The sequence below is a fragment of the Chionomys nivalis genome, chromosome 1 (assembly GCF_950005125.1).
Source record: "Chionomys nivalis chromosome 1, mChiNiv1.1, whole genome shotgun sequence".
Classification (NCBI taxonomy): domain Eukaryota; kingdom Metazoa; phylum Chordata; class Mammalia; order Rodentia; family Cricetidae; genus Chionomys; species Chionomys nivalis.
In genome coordinates this window covers 173,309,691-173,330,678 of record NC_080086.1, presented here as the reverse complement: position 1 = coordinate 173,330,678, position 20,988 = coordinate 173,309,691, and the positions used below count along the sequence as shown (strand labels likewise).

Genomic DNA, 20,988 nt, shown 5'->3' with positions numbered 1-20,988 from the left:
CTCTAGAAGAGCAGTCAGTGCTCCCAACCGCTGAGCCTGTTTTTTTGTTGTTTTTTTTTTAAGACAGGGTCTCACTGTGTAACCCAGGTTGGTATTTTAAACTGGTGATTCTCTGTCTCTGCCTCCCAAGTTATGTGTGATGGAATTACATCTTTTCACTTTTTTTTTCTTTTTCTCTCCTCTCCCCCTTTATCTCTTGGAAATGAAATATCTTTTTTCCTAAGAAAAGTAGCGGGACAAATCATGGATACTTGAGCCAACGTTGGTAGACATTTTCTTGAGAATGAACAAAGGGGACCTATTACCTTTTAATGAAATCTGACAGTAGGTAGTGGGAGGCAGGAAGCAAACAAGGAACCCTGAAAGGGTTTGTTTCCGTAATAAAAGTTCAAGCTTTGAGATGACAATTAGGACATAAGGGCTTTAATCTGCACTATGAAATGGCCATCTTCTAGTCGTGCTGTTCCCAATGCAGACCTCTTATTGAGCGCCAGACTCTGATATCTGCCTATATATTCTGTGTCCACATAAGTGTCTCACAGATAGCAGGGCGTGATGACTCAGGCCTATAATTCTAGCACTAAGGAGCTGAGAAAGGAGGGTTGCTAGGAGTTTGAGAAACCAGCCTAGTTTACAGGGGGATTTCCAGATCAGCCTAGGCTATGGTGTGAGACCTTGCCTCAGAGCACCAGAAATTTAAAAAGGCAAATGCTGTAGACTTTACATGTCCACAGTGGAACTTTTGACTTCTGTACCGTTTCGAAGTTTTACTCAGTAAGCCGTCACCATCCTAATCATGCAGTGTAAAATCAAGTCATTCTTAATTTGTCACCTCTCAGATCCAGTCTGTTAGCAAGTCTAATGAATTCTGCCCTCAGAACTACCTCACATCTCTGCCTGCTTCCCTCCATCTTCATTGCTGTCAGCGCTCCAGATAGCGTGTCTTTCACCTGACCTATTGTATCAGCTTTCTGATGGAGCGTCCCTTCTTGCCAGTCACTAATCCATCGCCACACAGCAGTAGATGTAACTATACATTGTTCTGTCATTCTCTTGCTCAGAATTCCATACTAGCCCCTGTTAAATGTAGTAGAAATCCAAGTTCCTGTAAGTCTAGGTTGGCAGGGAATTCCCTGTATAGCTGAGATGAGATTGAACTTCGGGCCCTCCCACTTCCTCCCATGATGGTGCCTCTGTACCATCATGCCTGGTTGTGTGGTGCTATGACTCAAACCCAGAGCCCCCTGCATTCTAGGTGCGCACCCTTCCAACTGAGGTGCATCCTAGTGCCCTTGGAGGCTATAAGATGTCTGTTCCCTTGGAACTAGGCTCACAAGTAGTTGTTCGCTGCCCTGGTGTGAGTAACCTCATTCTCTCTCCTGTCACTAAATTCCAGCCATACAAGCTGTCTTTTTCATCCTATAAACGTGTTCTTTCTTACTTCAGGTCTTTGCAGTTAGTATTGCCTTCGGTTCATCGAGTAAGTGGCTTCTGATCCTTCTGCTGCTGCTGTCTTTAAATGCTCTCTGTGATGATTCTCTTTCCTCCATACTTCTGCATGTTCATCATTTCCTTCATAGGACCCACCATGACTTGGATTTTTCATCCATTTTATCACATTTATATATGTGTGTTTGTGGGGGGCCGGGTGTGAGCGGGCGCACCCAGACATACTGTGGTGCACATGTAGCGGTCAGAAGACAGCTGTAGGAATCAGTTTGCTCTTCCTGCCGTGTGGTACTAGGGATAGAACTCAGGTTGTCAGCCTTGAACAACAAGTACCTTTAGTCGCTGAGGCATTTTTTCCCCAGCCTTGTTTATTTATTTTTAATTATTTATTTCATTTACTAGAAAAAGTATGCAAACAACTAGCCATGCTACAGTGAGAATACCTACTGGGGACATCATAGACTAAAGCCATCTAGTAGGCCATCATCTGAGACTAAAGCGCAAAAGTTTTAGATACAGTTTTGGAAATTACTTGCATATTTAAAACAGATGAAAGGCTGACCATGACACATGCCTTTAACCCCAGTACTCAGGAGGCAGTAGCAGCCCACAACTGAAGAGGCAGAGGGGCTTATATAGTGCTTCTTAGGATGGAGTTTTCCCAGGGAGAAGATTATCTGTTCATACCAGAGGCTCTGGGATTGGCCTTCAGCACCACCTTGAATCAGGGTAGTAGCATACAGGCCTATAATACCAGCACTCCAGAGGCAGAAGCAAAAAGATCAGGAGTTCAAGTTCAGTCTTGGCCTAGCAAGGTTTTAGATAACTACTTGAGACCCTGTCTCAGCACAATTCTAATATCCACCCTTTACTAATCTCATTACTTCTAGTCTCTCTGTGTGTAAGCTGAAAGGATCAGCCAAAGAAACCCATCCTGGCCCTGAAACCAGAGCTAGCAAAAGAAACACTTTAGCTCTGAACCCAGAACCAAAGAAGCACACCCTGACCCTGAAACCAGAGCCAAAAATACACTTTGGCTCTGGAACCAGAGCCAGTGAAAGAAATACAGTTTGGCCCTGAAACCAGAGCTAGATCTGCCCCTGACCAACTGAACATGAAACCAACCAATCCCTGAGCAGAAAAACCAACCAGTCCCTGAGCACGAAATCTAGCACCCTGACCCTAAACCCAGAGCCAGTGAAAGAAACAGTTTGGCCCTGAAACCAGAGCCAACTTTGTCCCTGACCAACTAAACCAACCAATCCCTGCGCAGGAAAACTAACCACATCCATAGCCCATGGCAGAAGAGTTTGGCTAGAACACCTTTATTATAGAGAACTGTACTTAGAAACAAAATTAAAATGATTTATGGAAGGAATTTGTAGCCCTTTCAGACAAGAATCAGTTTATAGCCTTTAAGTCAGAGTAAATTTGTCTTGAAATCATCCATAGCATGGGACATAACAGCTCCCTCTGTTTTCAATCTTTATTTGCAAACTTACCTACTATCCTAGTTTGGTTTCTGTATTACTGGGTTTTCTGTTGCTGTGAGGAGACATCATGATCAAGATAACTTACAGAAGAGTTTGTTGTGGCTCACAGCTCAAGAGGGTTAGAGTCCATAGCCATCATGACAGGGAGAATGGCAGCAGGCAGGCATAATGCTGGAGCACCAGCTGACAACTTACGTGTGATCCACAAGCATGAGAAGTACAGAGAGAGTGCTAACTGGGAATAGAGAGGACTTTTGAAACCTCAGAGTGACACAGCTCCTCCAAGGCCACACGACCTCATCATTCCCAAACAGTTCTGCCAGCTGGGAACCAAACATTCAAAGATATGAGTCTGTGGGGGTCATTCTCATTCAAACCACCATAATTTCTGTAGGTGTGATAGAACACTGGTCAGAACCAATCTGAGGAGGAAAGTTTCTTTGACTTACAAGTTATAAGTTGATCATCATCAAGGAAAGTCAAGACTAGAAATTCAAGACTAGAGAGAAACTGAAGCAGAGACAGTAGAGGAATGCTGTTTATTATCCTGTTCCCTTTCTTATTCAGCAATTTTTCTAATACATCTCAAGTTCACCTGCCCAGAGGTGGCAGTGGGTCCTCCTACATCAACTAACAATAAAAAAATGCCCCGCAGATATGTCCATAGGCCAAGCTGGTGGACACCATTTCTCAATTGAGTTGCTTTCCTCCCAGGACTCTAGTTTGTCTCAAGTTGACAGAAACCAACCAGCACAATTGACCTCTTATCAACCTGACATACAAACACGTCACTATCCGACCATAACTTTTTCTTTTTTGTTTGTCCCCAAGAACTAATGTTAATATCATAATATAAAACACAGCCCAAGTTGAAAACTTCAGCAGTCTTTAAATTTTCAACACTCTAAATATCCAAGATCTCCTTTTTAAAAATCCAGTATCTCAATTGTGGGCTCCTATAAAATCTAAAATAAGTTATATACTTCCTTATCCCAAGAGAGAATAGCAGAAACAGTGGACAAATTAGAATGAAATTAAAGAAGAACCAGCATCCAACAAACAAAATCTTCACTGTTAAGCATCTGGAACTTGTTTGGTATCTTCTGGGCTTCAAGAACTTGGATTGGCTCTGTCATCCAGCCCACATACAGCTTGTCTGGTAGGCTCAGACTGGCACCACTGCCACTGTCGTTGATAGTCTCCAATATGCAGGAGTATCCATAGCAACTGAGATTGCACCTTTACCAATGGCCTCCTGGTTTCTCTTACTTTACCACATGGTTCCATGCCCTAGTGTCTCTCCACAACTCCTTCAGTCCTGAGGTCTTCACTGCAACTGAGGTTGCACCTTTACCAGGAGCCTTTCCTAGCCCTTCACAGCACCAAGTCTCAACTTTCCATGACCTTCTCAATCTTGCAGCTCTCCTGCCACAAAAACTAGTACCACATGGGAGACACTTAGACATTTCCAAGTTTGTCATCTTGAGATGTAGCCTTGGCCCCCTCTGAACCATAACTTCTGTGTGCCAACCCTGAGGAAATACTTCCCAGAAGATTCACCTAAATTATTCTAGTCTCTTATTCATAGCAGAGGCAGGAGCATCTCTGAGTTTGAGGCCAGCCTGGTCTACATAGTAATTTTCAGGACAGCCAGAACTACATAATAGAGAGACCCCGTCTCAAAAAAGTGGCAATCAACAATTTTTGCTTCTTATATTTTTGTTTCTTAAATAATACCTCATACTAGTATACAAAAATATCCACCTTCTAATAATGGTTATGCTTAATTAATTTGCTTTGAAACTCATTGGAATGTTGTATATTTGGTTATCATGAGAAAGCTGAAAAACCAATGGATAAAGTAATCAGACTCATTTTTTGACAAGAGAGTGGCAGGCAGAGAGATGATAATAGTGCTTATCACAGACATCAGGACCATCGTGTAGAAGCTTTCAAGGGTGTGAAATCTGAATATTTATTATGTTGAAAGTTCTTCCCCTCCATGATTTCTCAAGTTTGTTGTTTCACGTAATCTGGAGGCCCAGACTGTAGGTTGACCTAAAGTTGCTCTCGTTTCTGGCTGCTTCCTTGAATGTATCAGTTGCACTGTGAGCCATCTTCCCTGAGAGGATTTTTGTCACACCATTCTGCAGAGAGATTGCTGCCCTACTTAGAAACTTGCTTTGCTGCTACTTACCTATCTCCAGTTATTACTTGCCAGTTCTTTTTTTTTAAAGCCAGTTTCTTTACCTCCCCCTCCCCTAGTTCTTTGACAGTCCCCTCCTTTCACAATTGATATCATTCTCTCGTGATTCATTGTGTGGAAGAATGAACCTCTTAGACGTAAATTCTTTCATCCCATTATCACCAGATCCATAAAGCTGTCTATGTTCACTTCTGTTCTTCTCTTGTTGCAAAGGATGAATATATTATTCGGGCATCATTCCTTCTACCACACATTCATTTTTCTCTTAATAGATGATCAATGTTGTACAATCCTTAATGTAGAAGAGATAGTAGAAAATGCACCAGCAGTTCTGGAACCATTAAGTCTTGTTAGTCTCTTAATAGGAACAGAAGCACTCGACAGTTGGCCCTCTGTATTCCCCGGCTCTGCATTTGTGAATTCATGGACTGCAGACTTAAGATATTAAAAGTTGTGTCTGAATACTTTGACTTTTTCTCTTGACATTTTTCATCAAACAATACAGTGTAACTGAAAGCATTACAGCTCAGATGGAAAGGTATCCTGGCAGTTGGGAGCCAGGGAATACCGCAGAGTCACACCGCACATCAAACCTCACACAAGAGATTTATTGGGAGGGGGAAAAACCAGGATGGCTGCCTGTGCTCAGGCAAGAAACAGTGGAGAACTGAGCAGGACATGGGGCTTATATAGACTTTCTTGGGGAGGGTGATGGAACTTTTCAGGGTGGAGCTTTCAAGGGTGGAGGTTGGTAGATGTCACATCCAGAGATTGGGCTTTTTATTCTATAGGGTTGAGGGCAGGGTCCAGCAGTGAGGGCAGTTCGAGTGTCCTGTGGGTGGAAGCTGGCAGTTGGAGATACTCGGGGGAGGGGGCTGATCACTAGTGTGGCTTGAGGGGATTACAATTACTACTTACATAGCTTTTACATTTTATTATTTATTATGACCATTTACTTAAGTATCAGATTTTGATATGAGGGGGAGAATTATCCTGGAAGCAGTCTCCACCACCAACTATTGAGGGAAAAATTATCTAATTAATCCCTGTTGATTCCAAAGGGTTTCTGAACACTTAAGGGACTCCCAGAAGTGAAGGACAACGCTGGGCATAATGTCATATGCCTTTTTTTTTTTTTTTTTTTTTTTTTTTGATTTTTCGAGACAGGGTTTCTCCGTAGCTTTTGGTTCCTGTCCTGGAACTAGCTCTTGTAGACCAGGCTGACCTCGAACTCACAGAGATCCGCCTGCCTCTGCCTCCCGAGTGCTGGGATTAAAGGCATGCGCCACCACCGCCCGGCAGTCATATGCCTTTATCCTGAAACTCAGGGAGCTGAATTGCCACATGCTTGAAGCCAATCTTGGCCATCCAAGACTACATAGTAAGCTCTATCTAAAAGAGGAAAAAAGAAGAAGAAAATCACAGACCGATGTTTCAGCTAGCCGCCACCCTCTAAATGAGTGCTGTAAGAATCTAAGGGAAATTAGTTAATTTCTCTAGATGATGGCTTCTGGGGTTACAGACATGTACCACCACACCTGAGCATAGGGTTTTATGCATCCTATCACAGAGCTCCATTGCCACCCTTAGACAACCCTGGTACAGGAATGTTCTTATCTGTGCGTGGAATATAGCTGTATTGCCTTTTAAAAGTTTATCAAGCTACAGTCTTTTGATTTGTGTTTTTTCAATGTAGATAAATTGTTTCTAGAAAATTTATTTAAAAGGAAAGAATATAGTGAAAACTCTGTATTTGACATGTATTTAACAACACATTTCAGTATTTTACATGCCACTTTTAACACCCATTTCTATAATAAAATTGAGAACCTTTAGTGCACATTTTTTTCTGATTCTGATTTTTTTTAAAGATTTCAAGAAGTTTTTTTTGTTGTTGTTGTTGTTTTTTTGTTGTTGTTTTTTTTTTGGTTTTTCGAGACAGGGTTTCTCTGTGGCTATGGAGCCTGTCCTGGAACTAGCTCTTGTAGACCAGGCTGGTCTCGAACTCACAGAGATCCGCCTACCTCTGCCTCCCAAGTGCTTTCAAGAAGTTTTGAAGGTACAGCTTGACTTCTCTGTGAGGCAGATTTAGCTTGTGGGGCTAAGTGTGCAGCGAACTGAACCCTGACCTAAGTGGATCTGTGTTTGCTATGTCAGGAGAATTGTGGGATTAAGTCCACACTCCACTCCCAGGTTCTAAAAGACTTAAAGGAAATGAAGACAGTAGCTTGGGGCTCAAGTACACTCCAGTCTCTTAATTGCTTGGCTGAGAAGCCTGGTTAGGTTGGTGAGTGCCGAGAGGTGCCCTTAGCTGAGCTAGTTCCTGCTTGGCTATGCTTGTTCCTGCTTGTTTTGTCGCTTTTTGTTCCCTTTTCCTCTCTTTTACCTTTGAGGGACTTGCCCTATATTCTTATTTTACTTTATTTTATTATTTTCTCTGAGTTAACAGCTTATTTTGGCAGCATACATTCACTGCTAGTTTACTAAATGTTAGGCACTTGAAATACAGGAATAAGATCAGTGGTTTTCAACCTGGGGTCGTGACCCTTTGGGGAGGTCAGAGGACAACTTTCTGGAATCAGTTCTCACCTTCTATGTCTGTTTTGAGACTAGATCTCTGTGTCTTGCTGGTGCCTCCAGGCAAACTGGCCTGTGAGCTGGGTGATTTTCCTGCCTCTGCCTCATGGTTTTCTGTAGTGACACTGGGTTCAAGAAGTGTACAAGGTTCAGGCTTGCATGACAGGCACCACTAAGCCATTTCCCTAGCTCTATTTGTTCGATACTTTGAGACAAGTTTTACGCCCAAGTTGACCTCCCACTCACTGTGTAGCCAAGGCTGCCATAAACTTCTGATCTTTCTGTTTTATCTTCTGAGTGTTGGGATTATAGCATGCCACTGAGGCTAGTTTAGAATTCATTCCCAACTTAGACCAGGAGCTGAAAATGTGTACTGAAGGAATTTACAGCTAAGCATTTGCTCACTGTATGGAAGTAGGAGAATGTGGAGAGCTAGGGTTCTTGCAGAAGCCAAGGCAAAACATGCTAGGATTGGAACTTGATTTTGAGTACAGTGAGGAGGGGAACGCAGTTTGGGAGCATTATAAACAAGAAAGTGATATGATCAGATTTAAAACAAGCGAGCTGTTGATAGTCATGTATAAAACTAAGTTGAATTGAACATGCTGATCTACACAGAAGTGGAATTATCTTGGTTCTTCTCAGAGCTGCATCTCAGCACTCTGGGCATCAGCTGAGACTTACTAAGTCAGATTAGAATTCTAAGATTTCAACAAATGTCTGTGGGTAGCACACTTGTCTTTGGGTAGTATTGACTTTTAGATGGACATGATTATGGTCAGGCCTCAGGCAGCTGCTGTTAGGAAGAAAGGAGATACAGCAAGAGATACTGTGGCAGGCGTGTGTGTTCTTCCCTCTATTAGCCCCACTCTTCACACACACCAGTAACTCCTCTATCTCCCTTTTCTTTCCACTTTAATGGAGCTTCTCTGATGTAACACTCCTAATACATGATTGGTGCTCCTGCCACACCCCATACTGACCTTTTCTTGGATAATGCGTTTTCTTACATTGAATGATTGGCTGTCATGATGGGAGTTGAATCCAGGCCCTGTCTATGCTAGACAAACATTTCACAGCTCTATTTCCCCTCCTGATGCTGGAGATTGAACCTGTAGACATCTTGAAGGCAGGGACTGTCTCTAGGCTTCTAGCTCAAGGTAGACATCAGTGAATATTCATGGTTTGATTAAATGAATGAATTCACAACACAAGAAGAAACGAGATTTGGGGCTGAGGATGTAGTTGGTAGAGTACTTACTTGCCTAGAGGCTCAGGGTTTGATTCCCAGCCACTTAAAACTGTACTTCGTGCTGGGCAGTGGTGGCACACAACTTTAATCCCAGCACTCCTGGTCTACAAGAGCTAGTTCAAGGACAGGCTCCAAAGCTATAGAGAAACCCTGTTTTGAAAAACAAACAAACAAACAACAAAACTGTACTTGCTATTACATGCCTATAATCTCAGCACTTGGGAGGTAGAGACAGGAGGACCAGAAGTAGCGGATCATTAGTTTGAAACCAATCTGGGCTACATGAGACTGTCTCAAATAAAACAACAAAAATTCAAAACTGGATTTGGGTGTGTTGGGAAACAGATTATACATGTTATTAGCAACAATAATAAACTTTCCACAGCATTGACAGCGTTCAGCTACTGGTTCTGTTTGGTGTACTTTCTACCATCATTTGTTTTGCTACAGGGCTTCATGTAGTACCCCTGAGTGTCTTCTTCTCCAGCTTCTGCCTCCTGAGCATGAGATTATTGATGTGTATCACTATGCCCAGCTGTGCTTTTTGTTTGGTTTTTGTTTTGTTTTGCTTCCATTTATCTGTTTGTTTGGGGTGTGTATGTGTGAGTGTATCTGTGTGTGTGTGTGTGTGTATCTCTGTGTCTGTGTGTACACAACATGTGCAGTGGTACTTGTATGGAAGTCAGAGGACAACTTTCAGGAGTTGGTTCTCTCTTTCCACTGTTTGGACCCTAGAAATTGAACTCAGTTTGCTTGACTTGCAGTAAGTAGTTTACCCATTGAGCCCTCACCCCAGCGCCCAATTTCCCATGAACATCTGAGAAAACAGACACAAGAAGAATAGGTAGTTTATTCAAGGTTACACAATAAGTGGAGAGATTTGACCAGGCAGTCTAGTATTACTCTGCTATATCTAGTTTGGGGACATGTAGCTCCTGGTACTGGATTTATATAAACATATGTTAATCTTTATTTTAAAAATATAAAGACTAGAAAGATGGCTCATTAGTTAAGAGCACTTACTGCTCTTTCAAGGACCTAGGTTTGGTTCTCAGTACCCAGAGAGGAATTCACAATCACCTGTAATTCCACTTCCAGGAGATCTGGTGCCCTCTTCTGGCTTCTGCAGGCACTAAACACATAGTGTACATGAATACATGCAGACAAATACTTATATACATACAATAAAAACTTTAAAAGAAACCAACACTATAAGAATGGTGTTATTATCATGTTTTAACGAGTGAGGAAACAAAGACACTAAAAGGTATGTAGTTTGCCAGGCAGTGGTTGCATACACTTTTAAACCCAGCACTCGGGAAGCAGAGGCAGGTGGATCTCTGTGAGTTGGAGGCCAGCCTGGTCTACAGAATGAATTCCAGGACAGTCTCCAAAGCTACACAGAGATACCCTGTCTCAACCTGCCTCCCAAAAGTATATAGTTTGCCTGCAGACGATAGCCCAGTAAGTGCTGGAGCTAACTTAAAGACCTGTAAGTCTTTACCAGTAATGGCGATGTGTCCATGTTGAATCTTCGACACAGGAGGGCTGAGTGGTGAGTGGATGGGGATGTAGACAGGGGGAAGGTTCACATCATGCTGTTGTGTTAGCATTGGCATCTCACTCTTGAAGAGGTGTGGAAGCATTCTGTTCTGACAAGATGCTTGAGGTAAACAACTCAGAAAGGAGGAAGGCATTTGTGTCCTGGTTTCAGATGTTCGTCTGTGGTCATATGGCCACAGTGCTTTGGGCCTGTGGTGAATGGCCAAACTTCCTGGCAGGAGTGCTTTTTGTTGTCTCTTGGCAGTCAGGAAGCAAAGAAAGAGAAAGGGGCCGGGGTCCAATATCCCTTTTAAAGGCACAGCCCCAATAGCCCAGTACCTTCTAATTAGTCCCTGGCTCTTAAAGCTTCCACTGCTTCCTAACAGCACCAAAAGCAGGTGACCATAACCAGCCAGGGAGATCTGGGGCCTAAGAATTCTAACCAGCCTCATAACTTAGTAGAATGATCTTTGAACTCAGGTGGATGGGAACTTTAGACTTTAATAACCAATAGCCATGTAACTAAAGAATCATGGCTGCTTTTTCTTAAGGCCTCTGAGAAACTAAATGAATTAGAAATACTGACTGTTGGACCAAAATGTGTTGCTGTTTCACAGTCCACTCTTTCCCTCAGTTTATCTTGAGAATCCTCAGGTGATTTCCAAAGTCTAATATAGCCGTGGTGATAATCTTAGGAGACCCTTTCATTCATTGTCCTGTGCCTTATGACTCTACCACATAGTGACTTCTTTGATGCTAGTGCTTCTCTGGCTCTGACCTCTAGAAACCCTAGCTTTCTGTCTTCTCAGCCCTGAGCACATGCTCACCCTGACTCTGGGTTAGCTGACATGATCTTGGAGGTTGTGATCTCACTGTCAGGTCACCACTGGTTGGAACACAGCTGGTATCCAGGGCACTTAGCTGTCCTTGGAGTTAAAGTGAGCTTCTCCTTAGCTGTTTTGATGTAGGTGGCTTCTGGAGCTAGTGTGGTTTGTTGACATTGCTACTGCCTCACCTAAATGTTCTATAATCATGTGTAGTAGTATCACTCTTGCTCTGGTTGTAGATGGTCTTTCTAGAACCCATCGTAGTGATTTGTAATTCTATGGGAATCAAGTTCCTAATGGATACCTACCCTATATCTTAGATCTTACATAGTTCACACCATTTAATACACCTTAAGTTCTTAGATTAATAGCCATTGTGTTTTCATTTTAAAGACAGTACAGAAAGGGAGAGGGTAAAGTTGTAGCTTTGAAATGAAGTCTATTTTAGTTAAAATATACAAAAAAGTTATAATGTTTGCACTGCCAAAGTGGTATACTTTCTTGGGTTTATTGCTAACCATAGTGTCCTTCAAAGTCATTTGCCCCCACGGTTTACCACTACCATAAAGGTAGTGGTAAATGATTGTTCACTCAGTCATTATGCAGGGAATATAAACAAGAGTATCTGGTAACTTGCTGGTTGTTGAAATGTGTAAATCTAAGGGTTAGGCTCCCCTTCAGCAATAACACAGACTTTGACCTTGTTTTGTTCTTAAAGACTCCATTATGATGTAGATCACAATAGTTTATAAGTGATTCAGATCAAGCTGTGGAGAATAGATCATGTGTTCCTGCACAGGTAATACAATAAGGATTAAATACCTTTAAAAACCTCACCATGAAATAGGTCAGTAATATTAATCCTTATAAGATAATGTACCAAATCCTATACAATGGATGTAAACATTTTGAATGTATTGATTTATGCAAGTTGTCCCTAGCATACAGAATTTTAGAACTTATGTGAGTTTCTTAGGCTCCTCCTACAAGCCAGGCACTACAGTCAAGTCAGAGTTGGCTACGCCCCTAGAAGTCTGCATCTAATGAGGAGTGAACACATGGATGCAGCCACTGTGATGAAGGCCAGGAATGGTGGTGTGGTCAAAGAACAATATTAAAGGAAAGAGACAGTCCTCATTTTAGGTGCGGTTCCGTGAGAACACTATCGTTCCAGCTGAATCTGGAGTCTGAAGGAGTGAGGGTGAAGGAAGTAACGGTATAAACTGAACACATTTGCTTAAGGAAATGTCGTGAGCAAAGGCCTGAGGTGGAAAAGGACATGCATAGTGATGACATTATTAATGGTAATTCTGGCCTTAGTATATGTGCTCTTTCTAAAGTCCCCATCAGCCTGGAAATTGCTGTTTAACTTTCATTTTTGGATTGGAAAACTGGTGGGATAGCAAGAATAAAGTGGCAACATCTGGATTCTCACCCTTAGTTATCTGATTACAAAATCAGCTTGCTCATGGCTGCCGTCTGTATTCCTCCCTCCACCGCAGGAAACAGCAGGTAATACAGCTCACCTGGTCTAGGCTGCTGGTCAGATATTGGAATTCTGCCTTCTCTGGCATCTTCCAACTGCTCTTCCTAAGTACTACAATGCTTTGCTCTGTTCCCATACCCACAGAATTCATTCTTTTAAGCTATGAAGGCCAGAGGTGAACAATACTGTAATAATAATTATATTATGATTATTAGCTTCTGTTAAATTATCCTCTACATCAGAAATTAACACTAGTGCTGGGCCAGCAAGATAGCTCACCAGGTAAAGGTGTTTGCTGCACAAGCCTGGTCATCTGATGTCAAAACGCTGTCCTCTGCCCTCCACACATCTGCTTTAGCAATGCTTCTGTGCACATTCATCATGCAAATACATAATAACAATGAATATTTTCCCTTTACACAGCATCTCACTATGTAGCCCTGGCTGTCTTGGAACTCACTGTGTATGTAGATCAGACTGACCCCAGACTCACCGAGACCCGCCTGCCTCCATCTCCTGAGTGCTAGGATTACAGGCGTGCGCCTCTTCGCCCAGCATTATTATTGCTGTTGTTGTTGTTATTTTTACAGAGTCTCTGGTGGTTCCAGGTCAAACACTGGGATTACAGGAATGCACTGTCAGGCCTGTCATCTCCATGGTATTTCGCTCCTTCTCCAGGGTCTCACTATGTAGACCAAGTTGATTTCAAACTCTTTGTTTGATCCTCTGCCTTTGTTTCCAGAGTGCTGGGATTACATGCTTGACCTCTGTGGTACTCTTTTTTTTTAATTAATTAAATTTATTAATTTATTTTACATCTGGACCAAAGTTTCCCTTTCCTTCCCCTTCCCCCCTCCCCACTTCAATCCACTCCTCTTCTGTTTCTGTTAAGAAGGGGCAGGCCTCCCATGGGTATCAGTAAAGCATGGCATATCAAGTTGAAGTAGGACTAAGCTTCCACCCCTTGTATGAAGGCTGGGCAAGGCAACCATGCATGAAGAATAGGCTCCCAGCAGCCGGCCGAAGCGTCAGGGGCGGCGCCTGCTCCCACCGCTAGGGGTCTCACAAGTAGGCCGGGCTACACAGCCAGGTCACACGTGTGCCGTGGGCCTAGGTTGGTCCCGTACAGACTCCCTGGCTCTTGGTCCAGACTCTGTGAGCTTCTGTGAGCTAGGTTAGTTGTTTCTGTGGTTCATTGTTACCTTGTGATGTCCTTGATGTCCCTGGCTCATACAATCCTTCGTCCCGCTCTCCTACAGGGTTCCCTGAGCTCAGCCCAATGTTTAGCTGTGGGTTTACATCTGTTTCTATCGGTTGCTGGATGAACTCTCACTAATGACAATTGGGCTAGGCACCAATCTCTTAGGCATCATTACACTGACTCCCCACCCCGCCCCCAGTCCTGCTTGGTTCATCCTAGGTCTCTGGGTCCTGGCGCTCCAGGCAATGTCAGGGGTGGGCTCACTCTCATGAGAAGTGTCTTTATAGCTATTTATAGATGATATGACAATATACACAAGTAATCAGAGAATCCCTACAGCTGATAAACACCTTCAGGGATGTGGTTGGAGATAAGATTTACTCAAAAAAATTAGTAACCTTCTCATATACAAATGATAAACGAGCTAAGCAAAAAATCAGGGGCACAACACCCTTCACAATTGCCACAAATAATATAAATACCCTTTGGTACTCTTATTGGATAACAACCTCTAGGAATAAACTAAGCAAATATGTGATTGTGTGTGTATACACACACACACACATACATATACCATATATGTGTTATATATATATATATATATGTGATATTATATACTGTTTCTCAAGTTACATTTCTTTCCAGATTTCAGAAAGGAGGACACTTACCTGTATGGGGGAACATAATGCAGAGCAAATAATTAGATGGTTGCACGGGGAGGACACTGTTGGCATCCTGTCTTCCTGATATCAAAACTGTGAGGCAGGCCGGGCGGTGGTGGCGCACGCCTTTAATCCCAGCACTCGGGAGGCAGAGACAGGCGGATCTCTGTGAGTTCGAGACCAGCCTGGTCTACAAGAGCTAGTTCCAGGACAGGCTCCAAAACCACAGAGAAACCCTGTCTCAAAAAACCAAAAAAAAAAAAAAAACTGTGAGGCAAAATCAGCATTGGACTTGAGACACTTTTCTGAAAACTCTGGGTCTCCTGTATGCCCATGCTGGGGATGGGGGTGGGTCCCGACTAGCTCTGTGAAACATTCCAGTCAGCATTGTGCTGTTTCTGCAACCAAGGCCCCTTAGACCTTCCTGTACATCTCACAGGGAGCCAGCAGAGGGAGCTGTGGTCCCAGAACTTTTTCAGCATTACTTAGACGTTTTGACTTTGTAAAAACCATCTTCCCTGGCTTCATCTGAACGTCCGATGCAATAAGAATTAAACTTGAGATAGGTGGTGGTGCCAGCCCCCTGGTGGGAGCAGACAGGGATCTTCTGTAGCTGTTCGAACTTGAAAGCCATAAGGAACTCTGATTTCAAGGAAACGCCTGTTTACTGTACTGATCCAAATCAGCAGCTCTCAAGAAAGGGGAGTGCCTCCTTGACCTCATCTTTATTGATCTTGGTATCAGCACTGCCAGTGACGTGTCTGAGGGGCGGGAGAAAATTACCAGGGCCTTATACTCGGGGAAGAAAGCCAGCCTGCAGCCTGTTGCTGCAGGAAGTCCCCGCAGAGGAGTGGGCTGGAGTACCTGCAGGAGCTGCAGCACAGAGCTTTGCAGCGGCTCTGATTTTAAGTGGCAGGCAGAGGCTTTGAGGTTGGCTGGTGAGAGATTTGCCAGGCGGCTCACGATCTTGATTTGAACAGGAAGCTTCTGTGAAAAGAGATAACAGCTTCTTTTAACCCCCAACCTTCTGAATCACTAGGCCGGGGTATTCTTTGGGCCCTCAGGTAACCCTGGCCTTTCCAAACCGGCTTTCCCTTTTGCTTCAGGACATACCTTACCCAAGCCTGTACTATGGAGGAGAAGTGGGACGGTAATGAGGGCACCTCTGCTTTTCACATGCCCGATTGGATGGTGAGTTCTCCTGTCCTTTGTCCTGTCTGCTGTTTCTTGATAACAAAAGAGAACCTTTTTCTGACAGGCGACCAGGACCATCTGTAGGAAGCCACTGTTGAGATCTCTGCTGGGAAAAGTGTTACTGCTCTGATTAGCTTCTTTGCGCTGGGTCCCTCCTGCTTCCTGTTCAGGGCGGGCAGGCCAGGGCCAAGCCTGGCTGCTTGGGTGGGCAGGGGCTGACGTATGTGAATGTACTACACAAACGGATTATTCTTTGATTGTTTTGTATTCTCTTTCAAGTTAACACTCAATCGTGCCTCATGGCTGTGAAATAAGAAAGAATAGGGGAGGAGGACACAGACCTAGAGCTTGTAAAAGGGTTGCAGTCTCCAGTCCTGAAGAAATTTAAGCCTTTCTCCCTCACCTGTCTATTTTTTTTTTTTAGTCCGCTCTTCTTTGTGTGATACTACAAGGCAAGAACTTTACTTCTTTTCATATAGTTCTTCCAAATACCATATTTGCCTGATAAATAGTTTTAGTAAAAGAATAATTAAGTTGATACTTGATGATAAGAACTAGCACATAAAACCAAATATCGTGGAGCATAGTGGCACCAATCTATCATCCTATACACTTGGGGCAGCAGCAAGAAGATCGGAAGTTCAAGGCCAGCCTCAGCTACATGAGTTTGAGGCTAACCTGGGCTCTAGCTGATCTGTCTCACAAACAAAGAATAGTGACAATAAATTGACTTTCTGGATTCGATTTCAAGTATTGATTTTGAAACCTTTTAAGTTGCATTTTGCTGTTGATGGAGGTACATGTGCCACAGCATATAAGTGGGGGTTGGAGAACAGTCTACAGGAGTCAGTGCTCCCTCCCTGGAAATCAGGCAGGTTTAGCAGCAGGTGCCTCTATCTGTTCAAGGCCCTTAACTGTAGATTTGAAAACTCCTTAGTGTCCAAACTGGTTTCTTAAAACTTCAGTCTGACTTCTTGGACCCCCTCTCTATTCTTCCCTATTGCAAACTTGTTACACTTTTACAACATAGTCCGAGTCCTCTTTAGTGTTTGTAAAGTTAGGGACTTAAAATAACTATTAAAGTAATGTTTACATACATACCAAATCTAATAAAGGCTCAGCAGAGAATTCTGAGCATTGTTTTGTTACTATGTCATTTTTATAGAGGCTATTGTTGTTGTTTTTAAAATATTTTAGAGCATTGTGCTCATTTAAAAAATATTTGATGGAAAGAAATTCTATTCATCCATAAGATCCTTTCAAATGTAGTGATTTAGAGCACTGGAAATGAATTAATTATTCTGGCTAGCTTTTTAATACTTGTTTTAGTTTTGCTTCTTTGTTTTTGAATGTCCAGATACTTAGTGCTAATAAGTGAGAGTAGGAAATTTGGTTTTGCTACAGGAGGGACCTCAGTGAGGTGTGCTATTTTGTTGTTTCTGTGAAGGAGTCCTGCAGAAGACCCCTACTGAGCATAACTGTGCCACTGCAGATCAATACGAGGTTTCTCGCAGCTTACACTTTGTAAGGGACAGTCCTTGTGCTCTGACGATGGGCTGCCCCTGAGTCTGTATCCTTTTACCTTTTCTCTGTTTATGTAGACAGGAAAACAACCCTAAGGGTCTTAGGACTGCTGCCTAAGGTGTGCGACCTAGGGCTTTCTAGTGTGTGGAGGACATTTTTTTTTTTTTTTTTTTTTTTTTTTTTGGTTTTTTGAGACAGGGTTTCTCTGTGGTTTTGGAGCCTGTCCTGAAACTAGCTCTTGTAGACCAGGCTGGTCTCGAACTCACAGAGATCCGCCTGCCTCTGCCTCCCGAGTGCTGGGATTAAAGGCGTGCACCACCACCACCCGGCATGGAGGACATTTTAAATGTTTTAATGCAAAAACTAGGAAGTGCCTTTAATCAATACAAGAGCAGTGGTGAACCGTAGGGAGAGGCTTGTCTTCAGTAACGTTTGCTTTTTTTTCTTTGTCAAAGACTTTTGAAGCTTTCTTTCAGATACTGCACAAGTCATTAACTTCTGACTGGTCTGAAGGTGACCCTGCCAGCTGCTTAGCCAGCAGTTAGCCACTGTGTGCCTCTAGTGCTTGCCTATAGATTTCCAGACCTTATCTGCAAACTGCAGCCGTAGCATTTAATTCCCAATAGAAAGCTTCCACATGGGCCCAAAATAACAAGAAAGTTTTGGTAAATATCTGCCTTGCATTCACACACTAATATGTATGCATTAATACTTGTTTTAGTTTTGCTTCTTTGAACTCACCAGTGCCGTGGCCTTGCTATCAAAGGACACAGAGGCCTCTCACAAGCCTTTTCTGGAAGAACACAGAGCTGAGTTGCATCCTCCCACCCAGCAGCCGTTGTTAGTAATCACCACCAAAGTGGGTGTGGGTGCCCTGGAACTGGTAACCAGTTCAGCCATATTCTTGGGTCTTTACATGAATTCTGGAGATTGAACTAAAATCAAATCCAGGCAAGAATACTTGCCTGTGGTTGCAGGAATACAAGCTAGGACATAGTATGAAGAACCCCAAGCTCAATAAATGATAAGTTAGACCATCTAGGTGACATTCCCAACAGTCACTGGAAACTCCTGCCAAAGCCTATTTTCATCTGAAGGATTTGCTTAGCTTTATTCAGGCAGTTAAACTGCTGGGGAGTTGGACAACTCATCCTATAAAGATTTATTAATATATTTTATCTTTCCTGATAAATATTTATGCTGTGCTGTCAGGTAAAATATCTTGTGTTGGATCTATGGAGATGACAATAACTGTTTTCACATTTTAATATTTTCTCCCATCCAACCTCTCTGTAGTGCTTGGTATTTTTCTATGTGAAATCTGGTTGCTTAACCTTCTGGAACATAGAGCCAGCTTGCTGCAGAATTCTTTGGGGCAAAAGTAATTCCTTTTATAGGTAAATTCTGTTTAGACTGTTCATTTGGCTTGGAAAGAGACATCTTCAGGAATATTTGAACAATCTCTACTTGGCAATGAGACTAAAACTTTATGCTATCTCTTTTAGGAATTATAGACATCTCCGTATTCTAGATTATGAATTTTTGCTTTAAAAGAATAGAAATAGGGCTGGAGAAATGGCTCAGAGGTTAAGAGCACTGGCTGCTCTTCCAGAGGTCCTGAGTTCAGTTCCCAGCAACCACATGGTAGCTTATAACCATCTCTAATGAGATCTGGTGCCCTCTTCTGGTGTGTATGCAGGCATGCAGGCTAAATAAATAAATAAATAAATAAATAAATAAATAAATAAATATTTTTGAAAAAAGAATAGAAATATCAATACTTTAGGTTGTATATCATTATATAGTCCTCAAAACCCTCCTATATCCTTATTTTGTCAACATACTTTTGTGTGTGTGTGATGGTGGTGGTGGTGTGTATGTAGATGTTGGAGAACAAACTTGGGTATTGTTTCTCGGTCACTGTCTATCTCTTTTTGAGACAGAGCCTCACTGTCCTGGAACTCACTAAGTAAGCTATGCTGGCTGACCAGCAAGCCCCAAGGATCTGCTTGTCTTTGCCTCTTAAGTGCAGGAATTAAAAACTTGAGCCACCAAACTGGCTCTCTTTACATGAATTCTGGAGATTGAACTGAGATCAAACTCTGGCAAGAATACTTGCCTACGATACCAAAGGTTGTAAGTTCTCTTCCCAGCATCACTACTTAAATAACAACAACAAAACCACTTTGCTGTTTGTCAAATGAAGATAATAATGCTTACGTCTCAGATTCTTATACATGGCCCAGCAAGTAAAGGTGCCTGATGTCGAGCTGGTGGATCTAAGTGTGACACCCAGAGCCCACCTAGGAGAGAACTGACTCCCACAAGTGTCCTCTGGCCACTGCCCCAACACAAAATAAATGCGATGAAAAACCTTTTCAGAGATTCTTGCGTACACTAATGGAAGTAACACGTGAGCACATGATGCACATTAGCACTCCTCTTCTTCCAGAGGAGTCACTGAACTCTCCTCAGTACGATCTTTTCTCTGGAAAGAAAGATCATCCTTGCAAAGCAAGCTATCATTTTGGCTTTTCTTGAACTCAACAAGCAGTTTTTCTCCTCTATCTTTTTTCTTTCTCTTCTCTCTCATCAATTCGTATTCCCACCCAAATCTGTAGCAGGCAATCTAGGGTAGCATTCCTCGGGCTCCTGTCAGAAATCATAATAAATAAGATGATTCTGTTTCTATTTGGCTGAATCTTTATTTGGCATGTAATAAGGTTGCTGTGATTCTGAGAACACAGTATTACATTCTCCTTTGTGATCACACCTTCCAGGAAACACATTTTTTTTTTATTTTGTGTGTGTTCATGTGAGTATGGGTGTGTGAATTCACCATATCACATATGCACAGGAGACGTTAAAAGGGTGATGTTGGGTGTCTTTCATTGCCATCTGCCTTAAGACAGGGTCTCTTGCTGACCCAGAAATTTGGAAGCTCGCCATTTCCACTAGGCTGGCTGGCCTGTGAGCTCTCAGGGTCTGACTGTTTTCACGCCAAAGTGCTAGGGTAATGAGTACATGCAAGCCAGGCCCAACATTTTACATTAGTACTGAGAATTCCAGTTCAAGTCCTCATGCTTGCAAAACAAGGACTCCTAACCCACTGAGCCATCTCTTTAACCCCAAAATATGCTTTTTTTTAAATAAGGAAAAAGTGAACTGGTCACTCAATACTAAATAAGCATCAGTCTTGAGATAAAACTGGGTACTGAATGTAAAAAATCTGTATAGAAAATATGCAAACTTGGGCATGGTGGTACCTCTGGAAGGCTAAGGAAGGAAGATCTCTAATTCCAGGGCCAGTATGGGCTGCATTGTAAGACTCTGTGTCCAAATAAGTAAATAGTAAATAAGTAAATAGATAGATAAATAATGCAATTAAGTATTAAGGAAAGAATCAAGAGTAAAAAAAAATGAGAAAATTGATTTCCTTGGTGACAGAGCTGAATCTAGTGTCCCCTGCCTGGCTAACTCAAGGGCAGTGTATATATAGAATACGGCTCCTGACCACTTAATACCATTAATGTTTTTTCTTCTCTTAATAAATTCCCTGATTGTTTCAGTGACTC

General features: G+C 42.5%; 1 protein-coding gene and 1 pseudogene across 4 annotated transcripts in view; one reads left to right on the top strand and one right to left on the bottom strand.

The window, feature by feature from the left end:
• LOC130877516 (mitochondrial import receptor subunit TOM5 homolog) overlaps positions 1 to 11,605 on the bottom strand; it is a 48,014-nt pseudogene extending 36,409 nt beyond the window's left edge.
• Ahcyl2 (adenosylhomocysteinase like 2) overlaps positions 1 to 20,988 on the top strand; it is a 164,471-nt gene that overhangs the window by 80,379 nt on the left and 63,104 nt on the right. The window contains exons 1-2 of one of the 4 annotated variants that reach the window (XM_057762834.1): positions 15,521 to 15,633; positions 15,802 to 15,886. The exons of 2 other annotated variants lie outside the window; for them this stretch is intronic. In XM_057762834.1, coding sequence (XP_057618817.1) covers positions 15,827 to 15,886 — 60 coding nt within the window. In that variant the 5' untranslated portion in view covers positions 15,521 to 15,633; positions 15,802 to 15,826. Of the gene's footprint in view, positions 1 to 15,520; positions 15,887 to 20,988 lie in introns of those variants that run through there. One more of the 4 variants, XM_057762843.1, reaches the window with a different exon arrangement.